The 15,317-nt window shown below is 43.4% G+C and overlaps 1 protein-coding gene across 30 annotated transcripts in view; it reads left to right on the forward strand.

The window, feature by feature from the left end:
• dlg2 (discs, large homolog 2 (Drosophila)) overlaps positions 1-15,317 on the forward strand; it is a 233,785-nt gene that overhangs the window by 118,639 nt on the left and 99,829 nt on the right. For 23 of the 30 annotated variants that reach the window (XR_008830579.1, XR_008830578.1, XM_056406386.1 and 20 more), the window contains one exon: positions 759-818. The exons of the other annotated variants lie outside the window; for them this stretch is intronic. Coding sequence is in view for 21 of the 23 variants with exons in the window: in XM_056406386.1 (XP_056262361.1) it covers positions 759-818 (60 nt within the window). In the remaining 2 variants the exon portion in view is untranslated. The remainder of the gene's footprint in view (positions 1-758; positions 819-15,317) is intronic. 30 annotated transcript variants of the gene reach the window in all.

A 15,317-nucleotide genomic window follows, 5' to 3' on the forward strand; every position in this document is an offset into this window, starting at 1 on the left:
CTCATTATTTCCTTTTAACATGTTGGAAATTGTAAACTGTCGCCATCTATTGTCTGGAGTTATGAGTGCTTTATCTCTGATTACACCTTCTACCTGTACTGTGTCATGAAGCACAATATCTGTTGACATCTGACCCATTGTCTTACATGGTAAAATACCTCCAAAGAGTCATTATGTAAAGGTCCCACACAGCAGTAAAATGACTCAAACAACCTTAAATAAACCTTTGGGTTTATTATGTTGCAATATAGGTTTTTTAGTAGACTGGTAATAAATGTAGGTCCCAGCAGTGGTCAAATGACATATTTTCAAATATGGTTTAAAGTCATATTGGCAGTTGGTAGTCAATGTTTGTATATGTTTATTGAGCAACAAATTGTTCTGTTTTCCTATACTTGTTTGCTCTTGAGTCAGTTGGAGTCATTAGAGCAGTAGGCAACATCAGTGAATTACATTTTGCACATGCGCAGACAGTCTGTCACCGGGTAAGAGGCTCTTCCTCATTGACAGGAATAATGCAGGAAATCAGAGCGATCCACTCCCTCTCATCATCCTCATCCGATCTTAACCCCTTTGAACATGTTTCCCTCCTCCTTCCACTCAACATGTGATATGGTAAACATTACCAATGCTTTTTTTTATCCCAGTGCATTAGGCTCCCATGTCTCTCTACCCCCACCCCCACCCCCAACACCCCACCCTCCCTCTTTCTCTTTACCCACGTTAGTAATCTTGTCTTGTCATTTTCTTACCTGCAGCCTGCACTGGTTACCCGTTTTGATCTTGCATACCCCGGTGTGACCACAGCAAACTACATGGCAAGTTTTATTTAATTACATTTTTATTTGACCTCTGGGGAATCTTAATCCTCTGTATATTTTGGTACAATTTACAACTATTTCCTTATGTGCCCAGATGATTGATGCACCCTCAGTGCTGCATGGATTTGTTTTGGTGTTGTCTTCATCATTTTATAGGTACTTTTTTTTCGTACCCATACACAGGGCTCCATACTAACACTTTTCATCAACGCTTTTTGTAAGTGAAGGCAAACTGTGCCCTATCAAATTGTTCCCTTACTTTGTTATTATCATCTAGTTGTACATTTTTAGTGGAACAAAAACAATATCCATTTTACTTTATAGCCAGAGCTTTTTGATTTCAGCTGATTTAGATAAAATGCTCCCAATCATTAGATATATTATTATTGTTAGTCCTATTGAAAAATAATCACACTAAAAGATATATGATTCACAGGATTGGCTTTAAACTCAAACTCAAATGACTTCTATTGTATTGTACTCAGCTGAAGTACTTCAGTACATTTAATCACTGTAAACATGTTGTTTTGTTAAACTCCACTTTAATGCGTAACACTTCGTGGTGCTTCTGTGTGTTTCCTCCGTCAGCTCCGTTAGCTGTGTTAGCTCCGTTAGCTTCGTTAGCTCTGTTAGTCAAACACACTGCATAAATCTGCTGCTCACTAGCTGAGAAGAATATAAATAGATATTGTCAGTACATATATATACATACTTTACAGACATTCTGTACATAAACATACATACACACAAACACACACACATACATAGATACATACATACATTCATACATACATACATACAAAACAAACATCATAGACATCCCGGGGGAGATCTGTGTTCACCCTAAACACATTTTTTTTCAGCACATTGTTAGTCTTGAGCCGTGCCTACACTGTTAACACAACCCCATGTGTGTTTTTGACCCATTGGCTTGCGAGCTCACATGTGCTTGTTGTGGTGTTACTGTTATCTGGTGTTAATTTGTCTCAGGTAATGATCATGTATTGCTATTTGTTGAAAGTTTACTGTTACCAGGTCATATGTTGAGGATATCTATATCTGACATTTAAATAATGAAGCATAATGTTCAAAGGCTTACAGCATGCTTTATACTGTGTACTATGTTGTCACCTTTGATGGTATTTTTTATTGGCTAACATTATTTCCAACAGTAAATGATCGTCATGTTCAATTGGTTACGGTGTCAATGTAAAATGAGTGACGATTATACATACCGGTAATGAATCTGGTGCTTTCATTTTGTCAAAGAATATCGAAGTTGGTCTATGTCAACTTTTAAATTCCCAAGAAAACACGAGACCCATCTATTAAATATATTGAAAAAGTTTCAACTGCGTTTCATGAATGATAAGAGAAAATGTGTGCATGTTCACCGTGTCTAAAAACACAGAAGAGTGAAAATGCACTAATTGACATTTCATCAAAAGCACTTACTAAAGTTTAAATAGCTGTAATAATCATGTAGCCATGCATTAAAATCATCATTTTGTTTGTTTGTTGTGAAAGTGAAAATAAACACTGATAGTCCCAGCTACTACTTCAAATTGAAATGGAACTAGAGATCATCCTGTGATGGGATCAAACCAGCCACCACGGCAAATCAGGCATATATCCCACGAATTTCGCGCAGTTGGTCAGAGAAAACACCCTTCTTGGAACTCAACGTTCATTTTTGTCTTAACTACACACCTGTAAAGTTTTGTGACTTGCATGATAGGGACCCTATCACAGCGATAACATATGTCCATGAACAGACATATTAACTAACACCTGGCAACACTCTGTGGTGTTGAAAACAACACCAGCGTTGCGGCAGGTAAATGCATAGTTTTCAGTTCTACTCTGCTGTTTGGCTTCAACAATCTCACATGTATCTGTGAGATAATTATTGAATTTCTTGGGTTGTAATTTCCTGGTGGGTTGGTTCCCTCATGGAGTTTATGAGGGCCTGATTGAATCTGTAATGTGAGTATGAGAAAGGCAGAGCGAAAGACAACTGTGTTAGCGAGTCTTGATTCAGCCTAAATCCACATATTTTGTGCTCAACCTACTTGTTTACTCTCAACCGTTGGACTCTTAAATGAAAAATTGCTTTAATACAGCCAGTGTAATTGTAAAAGCAGCAGGGAGGCAAGAATTATGGTTTGTCTATGACCAGAGGAAGTGTAACCCCTCCATCGCTGGCCGAATCAAGCAACACCGATTAAAGAGTGTGACTCAGGGAAGATGCTATAGATTCGAACTGCTGCAATGTTTATCGATCGCCACCCTCTTTCCATGGTAATGTCTGCTCATTAATTTGTTGGCATCAATTACTATTCCTGTCGATCAGGCTGGGTGAAATTTGTCTGTAATAAACACCAGTTTAATAACGGCTGCCGAAGCAGTTACTGTTTTATGTTCAGCAAGGGAGAGTAAACATAGGATCAACAGTGAACTTCCTGTGTATAACTTTCATCCCATCTCATTATCCTCTGTTTTATAATCCATACTATGGCCAGACAGATGTGAACAGGCATTACTGCAGTTAAAATCATCAGTAGTCCCAAAAAAAGTGCACTATAAAACCAGCCCAGACTTTTCTGCTGTTGATCCGGATGGTATAGCTGGCATGTTGCTATTAGATGATTGTTTGCCACATAGCTTATTTTCTCCAAAGTTCAAACCCATGTTTGGTGATTTGTGCTCAAAAAAGTTCCGCAATTAAGTAAGTAGAGTGAGTGGATATGGCAGCTCAATGTTTAATGCTTCCTGTGAGTCTTGTATTACGAGAGCGGCGCGAGCCTCAAGAGCCTCCGTCCTGTCACCAGTCTTCATGCTCTGTCACTTCCTCTCCAACAAAACCATTGATATGTGGCTTGTTGTCTCACTGCCTTTTATTGGAAGATGAAAAGATTGAAATTTGAGTCCCAGTCGATAATGTCACTTTCAAATACTGTCAGCTGTTATAAGAAACTTCCCGGGTCCCATCTCTGTCATAGACCTGTACTGTTTATCATTCACTGACAGATCAGTAAAGTTATCATAATGTAAGTCTCCTACATGTAAAGCTTGGTCAACTCCAAAGGACTGTTTGAGAAGCGTTATTGTGAAAGGACAAAGCCATTCCAAATGCCTAAAGGTAACAGTCCAAACCTTTTATAATTCTTTTGAAACCCTACCAAAAACTCTGGACAGTACATCCAACTCCAACAACACAGAAATAGTTAATCTTAGTTGTAAGGCTCCATTCTGTTGATTGAGGTCTTTAAGTCAATGTGCCTGGTTCTCCAGCACAGATTCCCAGGTGACCTTTTTAATTGCATATGTGTTATCCGTGACCCTCTTTTGGTGTTTAGAATACCTTTCTCTTATACCTGTTTCTGCTGGCAGTGAGGGGAAAAAAAAGAGTGAGGAAACACAAGGAGTCACGCCAAGTGTGACTGACCTCTCCTGCTGATGGCCTGTTCACAAGGAGTTACCATCAAACCTAGATTGAACATAATGATGCACTGCAAATAACCCATGGACCCATCTCGGCATCTCTGTGAAAGACCTGCTGTCTACACTCAGACGCACTATGGGATCCTCCAAAATTGATTTGCTCTTAATGGGTTTCTGTAAGAGGTCAATTTTCTGCACTTTAGCCATTTTCCCTTACACCATTTTTTTTATTCTTTGCTGATGGAAAAAGCTTTGGTGAAAATAAATTAAAGGTGGCGACAACACACTCAAATAATGAATATACGGATGTATATTGAACACTTCATTTAATATTGTTGTTAGAGAACATCTTCTGAAAAAAGGTCAGCGCTTAAACAGAGAAAAGGAAAATGGAAAGCCATTAAACAGAAACAGACATTAGTACTTGCAGAGTGCTGTTGGAGCTTCTCAAATGATGACTGTAGCGAAAGGCTGGCTCGAAGCGTCATGTCAGACATGCTGGATGTACGCCAACCCTTTTGTTTTCATTCAGACTTTGTTGTTTTAGTGGCTGCATTTGTACTCATTTGACAGTGGGGTACGGCCTCAAAATTATGTCAAGTGACCTGAATACAGATGTAATGCCCTTTGACAGTGGCAGCTTAAATATATTGTCTCTCTAATTTGAATAGCAGGAACAAATAGCAGAAATGCCTTTTGTTAAATCGTCTTTCGACTGAGTGCTGCTTGCCTCTGCTGAATTGTGAGTTGTAAAGCAAATGTTAGAAAATACATATTACATGTGTCTTAAAATGCATTTGTATATTACATACAATGTCATTCATTTGATTTGACATACAGAGTTTTTCATTTTTCCTGACCCTCCAACTTGTAAACTCATTGTAATACAAAACCGCAATCGCTAGGAACGCCATTACACCTAGTTTTCTCACGCAACAGAAGCACTTTACTCGCATACATTATTAGCCTGTGCATCCAAAATGCTTTAGCTTTTTATACTAAGTTGAATAAAATGTCATCAAATCATTATAAAGCTGCTGTATAAGTTATATTAATGGAGTCAAAGTAAAAAGGCCACATTTCATCCAAGAACTGTTCCAACTGTTTACTGACAATTATAAACACCATCAGTGGATTTTAATGTGCAACTCCTCATTCTGTTACGGTCCATGTGCTTGGATGTGGCCAAAAAGGACTGAAGACAATTATTTCTCACATTACACATCATATATTTTAAAGTCTTGTTGACCATCTGATGTCACTAAACGTGTGCAAATTTATAACAATGAAGAAAAAAACTGTTCTGCTGAGAAGTACAATAGAATTCTGCTCAAAATGTTCCTGATTATGGCCATAAAGACATTACTGTACCTTATTCAATAATGCACAGTCTGCGGTGTATGAATGTTGAGATAGATTCCTGATGGGCAGGCGGTACCTTGCATGATAGCTCCTCCCATCAGTGTGTGAATGGGTGAATGATGTCATGTAGTGTTAAAGAGCTTTTAGTGGTGGGAAGACTAGAAAAGTGACATACGAGTGCAGTTCTATTTACCACCCAAAATACATTCTATCACATTGACAATTTCATCATATTATTATTCATTAACATATGTCCTTCACTGTAAGAGCTTTTTCATACATTTTATTTTTGACAATATGAGTCACTTGTTAAATGTGAACAGAAGCCACTCTTATGAATATGAATGCACCATATTTGACCTGTTTTTAAGACTTCAGCTTCAGATTTAGAGTTTGGAGTAAAAGAGATCCAAGTACAAATGTTTTTATTATCTTACCTTCGATAAACAGCAGCTGTTGAAACATCTTGTAGGGTGTTAGTGTTTGCTCTACAGTAATTAAAAATCTCTCTCTATATATATATATATATATATATATGTACACACATACATACTATATATATGTATACATATATATATATACATAGATATTCATATACATATATATATATATTATAATATATATAAATACTATATATATTATATACTATATTTTTTGTAGAAGAAGAGAATGCTAATGCAGGCAGCTGACCTTCTTTACAGGGCCAAGGGTGTCTTGACGAGATCAGCCTCCTCCCTGCTGAGTTCTCCTCCCCACCATACAAATATTTCTCTCATACACACAAACCTCATCGGCACACATACACACCAGACAGAAAGTTGTGTTTCCTCCCACACACAAACATTACTTGAGTGTGACCCTGGGGACACCAGGACCCCAGAACCCTTCTCTCCAGATGGCCAAATCCTCCTCCTGGCCCGACAGCCTATCACAATCCTCCACAGTTAGTGGGGATCAAGCCACCCTGGACTAACCAACCTTGACACACCAGGCTCTCAGGAGCAGACACATACAAATAAAAAAATACTATACCAGATGGAATATGAAGGCATATACACGTTCCTGTTCATATTCTGATCCTGGCATAGTATGTCCCATTTACTGTTGCTCTCGTTGGTTTCACAATAAGCACATATTTGTAGATACATGTATAATAATATCTTCATATGGTTGAATTTAGATGAAAAAGAGTGATCATAAAGAATAAATATAACTGAACATACGTTCTGAACAAATGCTGAAATATGTAGTTTATGCCGAGCAATGTTGAAGTCAATGTTCTGCCCTTCACTCCTTGATGTCAAAGAGTCAAGCAGATAGACCAGCTAGCTTTGGTTGTTGTTCTCTAATGTAGCCCAGCTAATGTGGCTTTGCCGGTAAATGTCAAATATAACAACCACAGCAGGCTCTGTCGGTATCAGCCCCATTTTACATTTTAATGATTAGCACAATCTCCTGATTGAAAAGCGGCCCTTAGATCAGCCGACACACTGAAGTCTCAAATTAGCATTCATTAAAAGATCACTTTCAAAGCAAATATATATATATATTCCTTCATATATTCCGTCTGCCTTATCCCTGTTTTTAGATAAAATGTTGAGAATAGTCTGGTAGATGATTTACAACAAACTTGACCGACTTGGTTTTGCAAGTCTTGTCCTGGCAGCACTCAAGTAAACCCCACCCTAATGTGGTGTCCAGTATCCAGATTTAAAAAACTGGATCGGTTCTGTGAGATTTTGGAGGAGTGTCGGATATGCAGAAGATGTGCACACTGTAAATTGTTATCGATCGCACCCATCTGCAGTGATTGCAAACAACAGAAATCTCTATACAAGGACACACCAGGACAGGAAGAGCCAGGTCGGCTCTTGGAAAAGAGAAAAACACAGCTACGTCCTCCTCCACACCCTGTAGTTTATCATTGTCCAGCTGTGGTGTCATCTTTCCTGGAAATTGGCCTGTAGCACTACTTCTCTTTAGTGATAGAATGGCAGCCGTGTTATTACAGGAGGTTAGTCTCGAATAAGCTGGCGACACACACACTGTGATGTGGGTGGATCATGCTTCTATCTTGTCATCCTCGCGGCTCTGTTGAAAAATTATTTGAAAGCGAAGCAACTCAACCAATTGATTAGAATGCCCAGAAGTAAAACGCAGAACACCTGGGTTCAGAGGTGATAGATAGGAGAGAGGATGAGGAGGCTGATGCATTGGACAGGAGTGTTAATGTGGCTCATTAAGGGGTGTGATGCTACCTCCCGGAATATTAATGAAACACAGCTTTAATGCCTGATATTTGTCAGTGTACTGATCCCTCCTCTCTCCAGTCCTGTTGTATTGTCCTACTATGACTGTGTCTATTTGCATCTCTATGACCTACATCAACATCCTTAAGCTTGACCAACAGTGTTATGCTAAGGGCATAAAGCATGGATTCAGTGGTTATGTGCATACAGAATGTATTTACAGCTTGGGGCCTGTTAAGAGAGACGCGTACGTAAACCGATTCGGTCGCCTCGGGTGGGAGACGGAAAGAAAAGTCACGCCGCTTATTCTCGTGTAGGGGAAACGGGGGAGGAGAGGAGCGGGGGGGGGGAACGAGACGGGAGAGGAGAGATGGAGAGGAGAGAGGAAGGTTCGAGGTGCGAGTCGGCTCACACCGGGTACTTTATTGAGGGAAATAAGCGTGCTCTAAGGACAGACGTGTAGCAAACTGTCGTACAAGCACGTCGGCGACGCCCAGGCGCAGCGCTTCACCGCGCGCTGCTAACCTGTCGCACTGGAGAGGACGCGGGTCCACGGGTCACGATGCCCGGCCTCTCTTCTGACGATCACCCCGGTCACGGTATCCTCGCCTTGCGCTTCGAGGGGGAAAGGGAAACTCGAGCGAGGGCGAAGACCGAGTTAAGGGGGAGGGAGGCGGAGATCAGTAACTCCCTCTATATGATTCTGCGACCGTTCGGGCCTGATGAGCGACGCGCGTGCACCTCGACAGTGGTCGCTGTTCGGCTTCGGCGCGCGACACCCCTAGATGATGTCAGATCGATCTCCGCGGAGAGAAACGCTGTTTCTTCAATTATCGGGTCTCACCCCAACACGCTCGAGGGTACAAGGCTCGTAGAGCGGCTGGCGGGACACTTAGTAATATTCTATTTTTAGGACAACCTCCGCGACGAGGACTCGGTGTTACGAGTCCCTCTCTTGGTCCCAGAACCAACCACGGCTCGGCCGAGAGACGGAGGTCTACCGGCTGCAGCGATATCTCTCTTTAGTACAAAATGTCAGTTACAAGTGTGTGAGGAATCAGTATGTGCCCTGGGTAACTGAGGTCAGTGGGTGTAGCCGTGCAGATGTCGCTCAGACTCACCTCGGGGGCTGCGGGGTCCGCTCTCGGGTCTCCGCCTTCGGTCTCCTCGGGTGGGTCGACAGGTGAAGAAATAGGTCTCACAAAAAAGTAGGTCCACAAACCGAATGTAAAGTTTTAAGACTGCAAGGCAGCCAAGTATTTTATTCAAAAAAAGAAGAAAGAAATAAACAAAGTACAATTACAAGTGAGTTCCCTCACGGAAGCCTGACGCAAAATCACAACAACTAAAAAACTCTTTTTTCTAACTCCTTGTTTCCTCTGTTCGTCACCTTTATACCCTCGGCTCCTCCCACTTTTACCGGATATCCGTCCCTCTTTGGGGTGCTGATGGGGGGGTCATCCCCCCCCCCCTCTCTTCTCGGGAGGTTCTGGGGAGACTCTCTGTCCCACATCAAAGAGGGGGACCGTTGTCTTAGCTGGTTTAGATGAGCTCGGTCACCTCTGTGACCTGTCTCCGGGTGTCTCATCTTATCTCTCCGGCTCGTAGGGGGGGAAAGTCCCCTCTTTACAGCCCCTTCCAGACTCGGTGAGACTTCCCGTGGGCAGTGACGCAGAACACATTATAACCGGGGGTCAGGATACAGAACATATGGGGGACATAGGTTACATTATCATATCAAAGACCATTGATCTACAGGCAGGTTAACACACATGAATTCAGGCTTGTGTTGATTCACTCCGCAATAACATCATCTTGGGCCCGTATGGTGAGGATATGGGCTCCGAACACATAATTAAACAAGTCTTCATTTGAATATCACAAGAGTTGCCATGTTTACATCTCGTGTCGAGTGGGGCCCCTGAGTGAGATCAGTTCAGAGGGTCACCGGTTGTAAACGCCTCCGCTGACCCCTCAGGACCCCTGTTCTCTCCGCACCTGGCCCTCTGCTTATTGTCCTAGTGATGGCCTCGACGCTTTTATTTGATCATACAGCCACTCTCCCCGTCGGCCTGATGGATTCCTGGTTGCTTTCCTGTTATTGTTGTCTAATTGAACTGGGGTCACCTTTGATCTGTTTTATTACTAACATTCCGCATTCGATATTTCCCGGCCTGGTCTACGGATCCCCTTGCTAATCCCAGAAAATTCGCATTTATTTGTCCCACTTCTAACAGCCACGGCACTACCAAGTGTGGAACACGAGAACTGTGACTTTTATAAGTTCCAGACACTAGTTGAGATGTTTGATGGTAACTTAACAAGTATACATGTATAGATCTTTTCTATATCTCCGACCACTGAATGTACTTTTACACTACTTGTCATCATTCACCCATTCATAAACTGATTGGAGGGGCTACCTTGCAAAGTGCTACCTGCCTAGGACTTAGTAACTAACATAAACATTCACACATTTAACATATGAAAAGCTTGCAAGATACATTTGGGGTAAGGTGTCTTTTCCAAGGACGCATAGACATTGACTAGTGGATCTGGGGATTAAACCACCAATCCTATGATTGAAGGACGACCCTGCTCCCCACTGTTCCACAGTTGCCTCAAGGTGAAGACTTGGTTGAGGAATTTGAAAAAGGCTCCATTATCTTCTCCATTTCAGTGACACTGTAGCAAACCTCCTGCTCACTGCTATAACCCCTTTCTGTCAAATTGAATGAAAGAACATAATTTCTGATTGCACAGCAGCTGTCTCTTTTTCAATAATAAGACAAGGAAATATTTACCTGGATGTAACTCCAGTTACAGACTAAGCAGTCAGTCTGACAGCTTACACACTTCTGGTGGTAAGATGGCAATATTTCTGGGTTTCGTGTGTAGCCAGCAAATATCTGGGTTAGGACTTGGAGTGCTGCTTGTTATTTACAGTTCGGTTAGCATCTTGAGATGTGAGACTGAAGTTGCGAGATGACGTGTATGACCGCATTGTTTCATGAGTAGCCCGTTAACAAGCTCATTCAAAAGCAATCTCATAGGGTCACATTCTTACGAATGCGTTTATCCCTTTTGCTCTTCAATTCAATTCAATTCAATTCAGTTTATTTGTATAGCCCAATTTCACAAATTACAAATTTGTCTCGGAGTGCTTTACAATCTGTACACATAGACATCCCTGCCCCAAAACCTCACATCGGACCAGGAAAAACTCCCAAATAACCCTTCAGGGGGAAAAAAAGGGAAGAAACCTGGAGGAGAGCAACAGAGGAGGATCCCTCTCCTAGGATGGACAGATGCAATAGATGTAATGTGTACAGAAGGACAGATTTAGAGTTAAAATACATTCAATGAATATGACAGAGTGTATGAATAGTTCATAGTAGGCATATTCCACGATGGAGACCTCCACGATCCATCAGGCAGATGGCGGTGGGGAGGAGGAGTGGGCGGAGTCTCAACAGGACAGTGGCGTAGTCATGAGCAGGAATTCCACGACCCAGACGATCCATCAGGCAGATAGGATCTATGCCGTCTCATAGGGTCCGATGACCCCATGAGACGTAAAGTCAAAAGGACTTCCGGGAGAAAGCAGAGTTAGTAACGTGTGATTGAGAGATGAAAATTCATCCTTAAGGAGAGAAAAAGAGGAGATAGGTACTCAGTGCATCCTAAAACGTCCCCCGGCAGCTATAAGCCTATAGCAGCATATCAAGGGGCTGGACCAGGGCAAACCTGATTCAGCCCTAACTATAAGCTCTGTCAAAGAGGAAGGTCTTAAGTCTACTCTTAAACGAGGTGACTGTGTCTGCCTCCCGGACTGAAATTGGAAGCTGGTTCCATATTAGAGGAGCTTGATAACTAAAGGCTCTGGCTCCCATTCTACTTTTTAAGACTCTAGGAACTACAAGTAGTCCCGCATTTAGTGAGCGTAGCTCTCTAGTGGGGCAATATGGTACGACAAGCTCCTTAAGATATGATGGAGCATCACCAATCAAGGCTTTGTAGGTTAAGAGAAGAATTTTAAAAGTGATTCTTGATTTTACTGGGAGCCAGTGCAGAGCAGCTAGTGCAGGAGTGATGTGATCTCTTTTCTTAGTTTTAGTGAGAACACGAGCTGCAGCATTCTGGATCAACTGGAGGGACCTAAGAGATTTATTAGAGCAGCCTGCTAATAAGGAGTTGCAGTAATCCAGTCTCGAAGTAACGAACGCGTGAACCAATTTTTCTGCATCTTTTTGAGACAAGATGTGCCTGATTTTTGAAATATTACGTAGATGAAAGAATGCAGTCCTTGAGATTTGCTTTACGTGGGAGTTAAAGGACAAGTCCCGATCAAAGATAACGCCAAGATTCTTTACAGTGGTGTTGGATGCCAGGACTATCTACCTGCATACAACATAACGTTGTAATGATCGCATATGTCTGTCTCTGTGTATGACACCAGTAAATGGTAAACATGTTTGCGTTTGTTTTCCATGGCATACTTAAAGTGTTTTGAGGGAGAGCCCAGACTAAGAGTGTTTAAAAAAATCTTGATGGATATTGGCCCACGGACTTCAGCTACCTCGCCCAGACCAGGGTAACCGGAAAACCCTCCCCGAGCCAGGCCCAGGAGGGAAACTTGCCGGCAAGCGTCTGTTTGTCGGGTTTTCGCCTGTGGGGCCCGGTTGGGCTCAGCTCGAAGAAATAACATGGACCATTCACCCTATTGACTCATCTCCTGCCTGGGAGAGCTGATCGCCGGCAGCATGGACCAGCTCTAGGGATGTAGAACGTCACCTTACTAGCGGAAAAAGAGCCAAAGCTGGTGCAGGAGGTGGAGCGGTACCAGCAAGATATAGTTGGGCTCACCTCCATGCACAGCACTGTTGGAGTTTCCCCCGGAGAACGAGAGGGTCGCCTCCCTGTGCCTATGGGTTGCGGGGAGTAAGTCTCTGACTGTTGTGAGTGATTATGCACCAAACAGCAGTTCAGAGTATCCAGCCTTGGTGGAGTTGGTGGGAGGGGTCCTGGAAAGGGCGCTGCCTGCCAACTCCATATTTCCCCTGGGAGACTTCAGCGCTCACGTGGGCAATGACAGAGAAACCTGGCGGGTGGTGATTGGGAGGAACGGCTTGCCCGATCTGAACCCGAGCAATGTTTCGTTATTGGACTTCTGTGCGAGCCACGATTTGTCCATAATGAACATCATGTTTCGAGCACAAGGTAGTTCATAAGTGGACCTGGTACCAGAACACGTTAGGCCGGAGATCAATGATCATCTTAGTAATTGTATCATCTGATCTGCGGCCGTATTTCTTAGACACTCAGGTGAAGAGAGGAGCAGAGCTGTCAACTAATCACTACCTGTTGGTGAGTTGGAACAGATGGTGTGGGAGCTGGCTAGAAAAACCTGGCACGCCCAAACGTGTAGTGAAGATGAACTGGGAATGTCTGGCGGAGGATCCTGTCTGGGAGGTCTCACACATCCTGAGGGAGTTTAGGGACATAGAATCTGAGTGAACAATGTCCAACGCCTTTATTGTGTACGCGACCGCTAGGAGCTGTGGTCAGAAGGTAAACCCTCAGGTTCTGAGGAGCGGACACCGGGGGTGAGGGAAGCTGTCAAGCTGAAGAAGGTGGCCTTTCGGGCCTGGGTCTCCGGAAGCAGCTGACAGGTATCGTGAGGCCAGAAGGGCTTCAGCTGTGGTGGTCGCAGATGCTAAAACTTGGGCATGGGAGGAGTTCAGGTAGGCCATGGAGAAGGTCTTTCAGTTTGCCTCAAGGAGTTTCTGGCAAACCATCGGATGGCTCCGCCTTAGAAATAGGGTAAAGAGCACGGACATCAGAAGGCAACTTGGATTTGAGCTGCTACTCCTTTGTGTCAAAAGGAGTCTGCTGAGGTGGTTCCGGCATTTAATTCCAGCTGGCCTGGGAATGCTTTGGGATCCCCCAGAATGAGCTAGAAACTTTTGCGGGTGAGAGGGAAGCCTGGGTCAGCCTGCTGTGTCTGCTGTCTCCGTGGCCTGATTCTGGATTAAGCAGAAAATAGATGGATGGATGGGGAAGAAGGGGAAGTGATTCGAGGACTGTGGAGCACGCAGACAGGGGAAGAAGTCTTTGGGTTACTTAACGTAACAAACGTGAAATGTTTCACGATGGGAATTGCCTCGGCGTGACCAACTAAGGAAGCTCCAATGACACCACATCTGTCAGTGACAGACTTGTCAAACTGTGTTGGGGGATCCGCAGTCTACTGCCCCTTTCAAATCGTTCTAGACCATTTTCTTACTATGTCAATGCAAGGAGGGATCTGTTGGTGAAATACCTCACTCTGTTATCAAAGAACCGGGATTACGTTAAGTAACCCAATGTTCTTTTTCGAACTTCGTTCAGTGTTTCACTATGGGAGGTATAGACCACTCCCAGATTGCATGAAATTCCTGAAGCCAAAAATTGTTTAGCCCGGTAATGACTATCACAGGGACTCCGGCAAGTTGGCCTCGAGCACTCCATGTGCTAAGGACGGCCCTGAAACATCGAGCCTGTAAAATCGTACAAAATTGTGTGGCGTAGACCAGCTCGCTGCAGCACAAATATCCCGCACTGGAACAACCTTGAACACGGCCCATGAGGTGACCATACGTCTTGTGGAATGAGCCCTAAAACCCTTGGGGGGCTGCAGACCCCTACAACTATAGGCTAGAGATATGGTCTCTCCAATCCAGTGGGCCAGCCTCTGGTGGGACAATGGTTGCCTATGTGAGGAGTGGCCCAGGACACGAACAGTTGATCTGCTTTCCTGAAACCTGCCGATCTACTCACATACACATGCAGTGCTGGCACCGGACATATGGTGAGGTCAGCTGTCTCCTGGTTCTGTGTTGGCCCACTTCCCAGGCAGTGCACATGTGCCACTCCACTGTTCTGGAAGTTTCGGCAGAAGCTTCTTAACTCCACAGAACTACCAGGTGTCAGCTATGGGTGTCGTCTGGTGTTCAAGTAATCTCTTTCCTTTGTAACGTTCTTGATATAATGCTGCTATGTTTGCTTCCATGTGCTCCTCCTGTTGAACAAACGCTCTAAACTTAGTAAGATGTAAGGTCTGAAATATAAGTGCCCTGGATGGACTGGCGACCTGTCCAGGGTGAACCCTGCCTTCGCCCAATGCCAGCTGGGATCGGCTCCAGCGCCCCGCGACCCTAATGAGGATAAGCGGTATGGATAATGGAATGAATAAAATAAAAAAAGGTCTGAAATATATGTACACTAAACATTACCGGAGCCAAACATTGTATTTTATTGTGCCATTTGTTCGTTTCAACAACCCTGCTGATTGTAGGTGTCAGGAGCAGTGACACTTGCTTATTCATTATTCGGGAAAAAGGCAGCTCTGTGTTTTATTAGTGGTTAGCAAAATGTGTACCATTGCCACAATAAATTCTTT

Source organism: Pseudoliparis swirei, chromosome 3 (genome assembly GCF_029220125.1).
Source record: "Pseudoliparis swirei isolate HS2019 ecotype Mariana Trench chromosome 3, NWPU_hadal_v1, whole genome shotgun sequence".
Taxonomy (NCBI): Eukaryota; Metazoa; Chordata; class Actinopteri; order Perciformes; family Liparidae; genus Pseudoliparis; species Pseudoliparis swirei.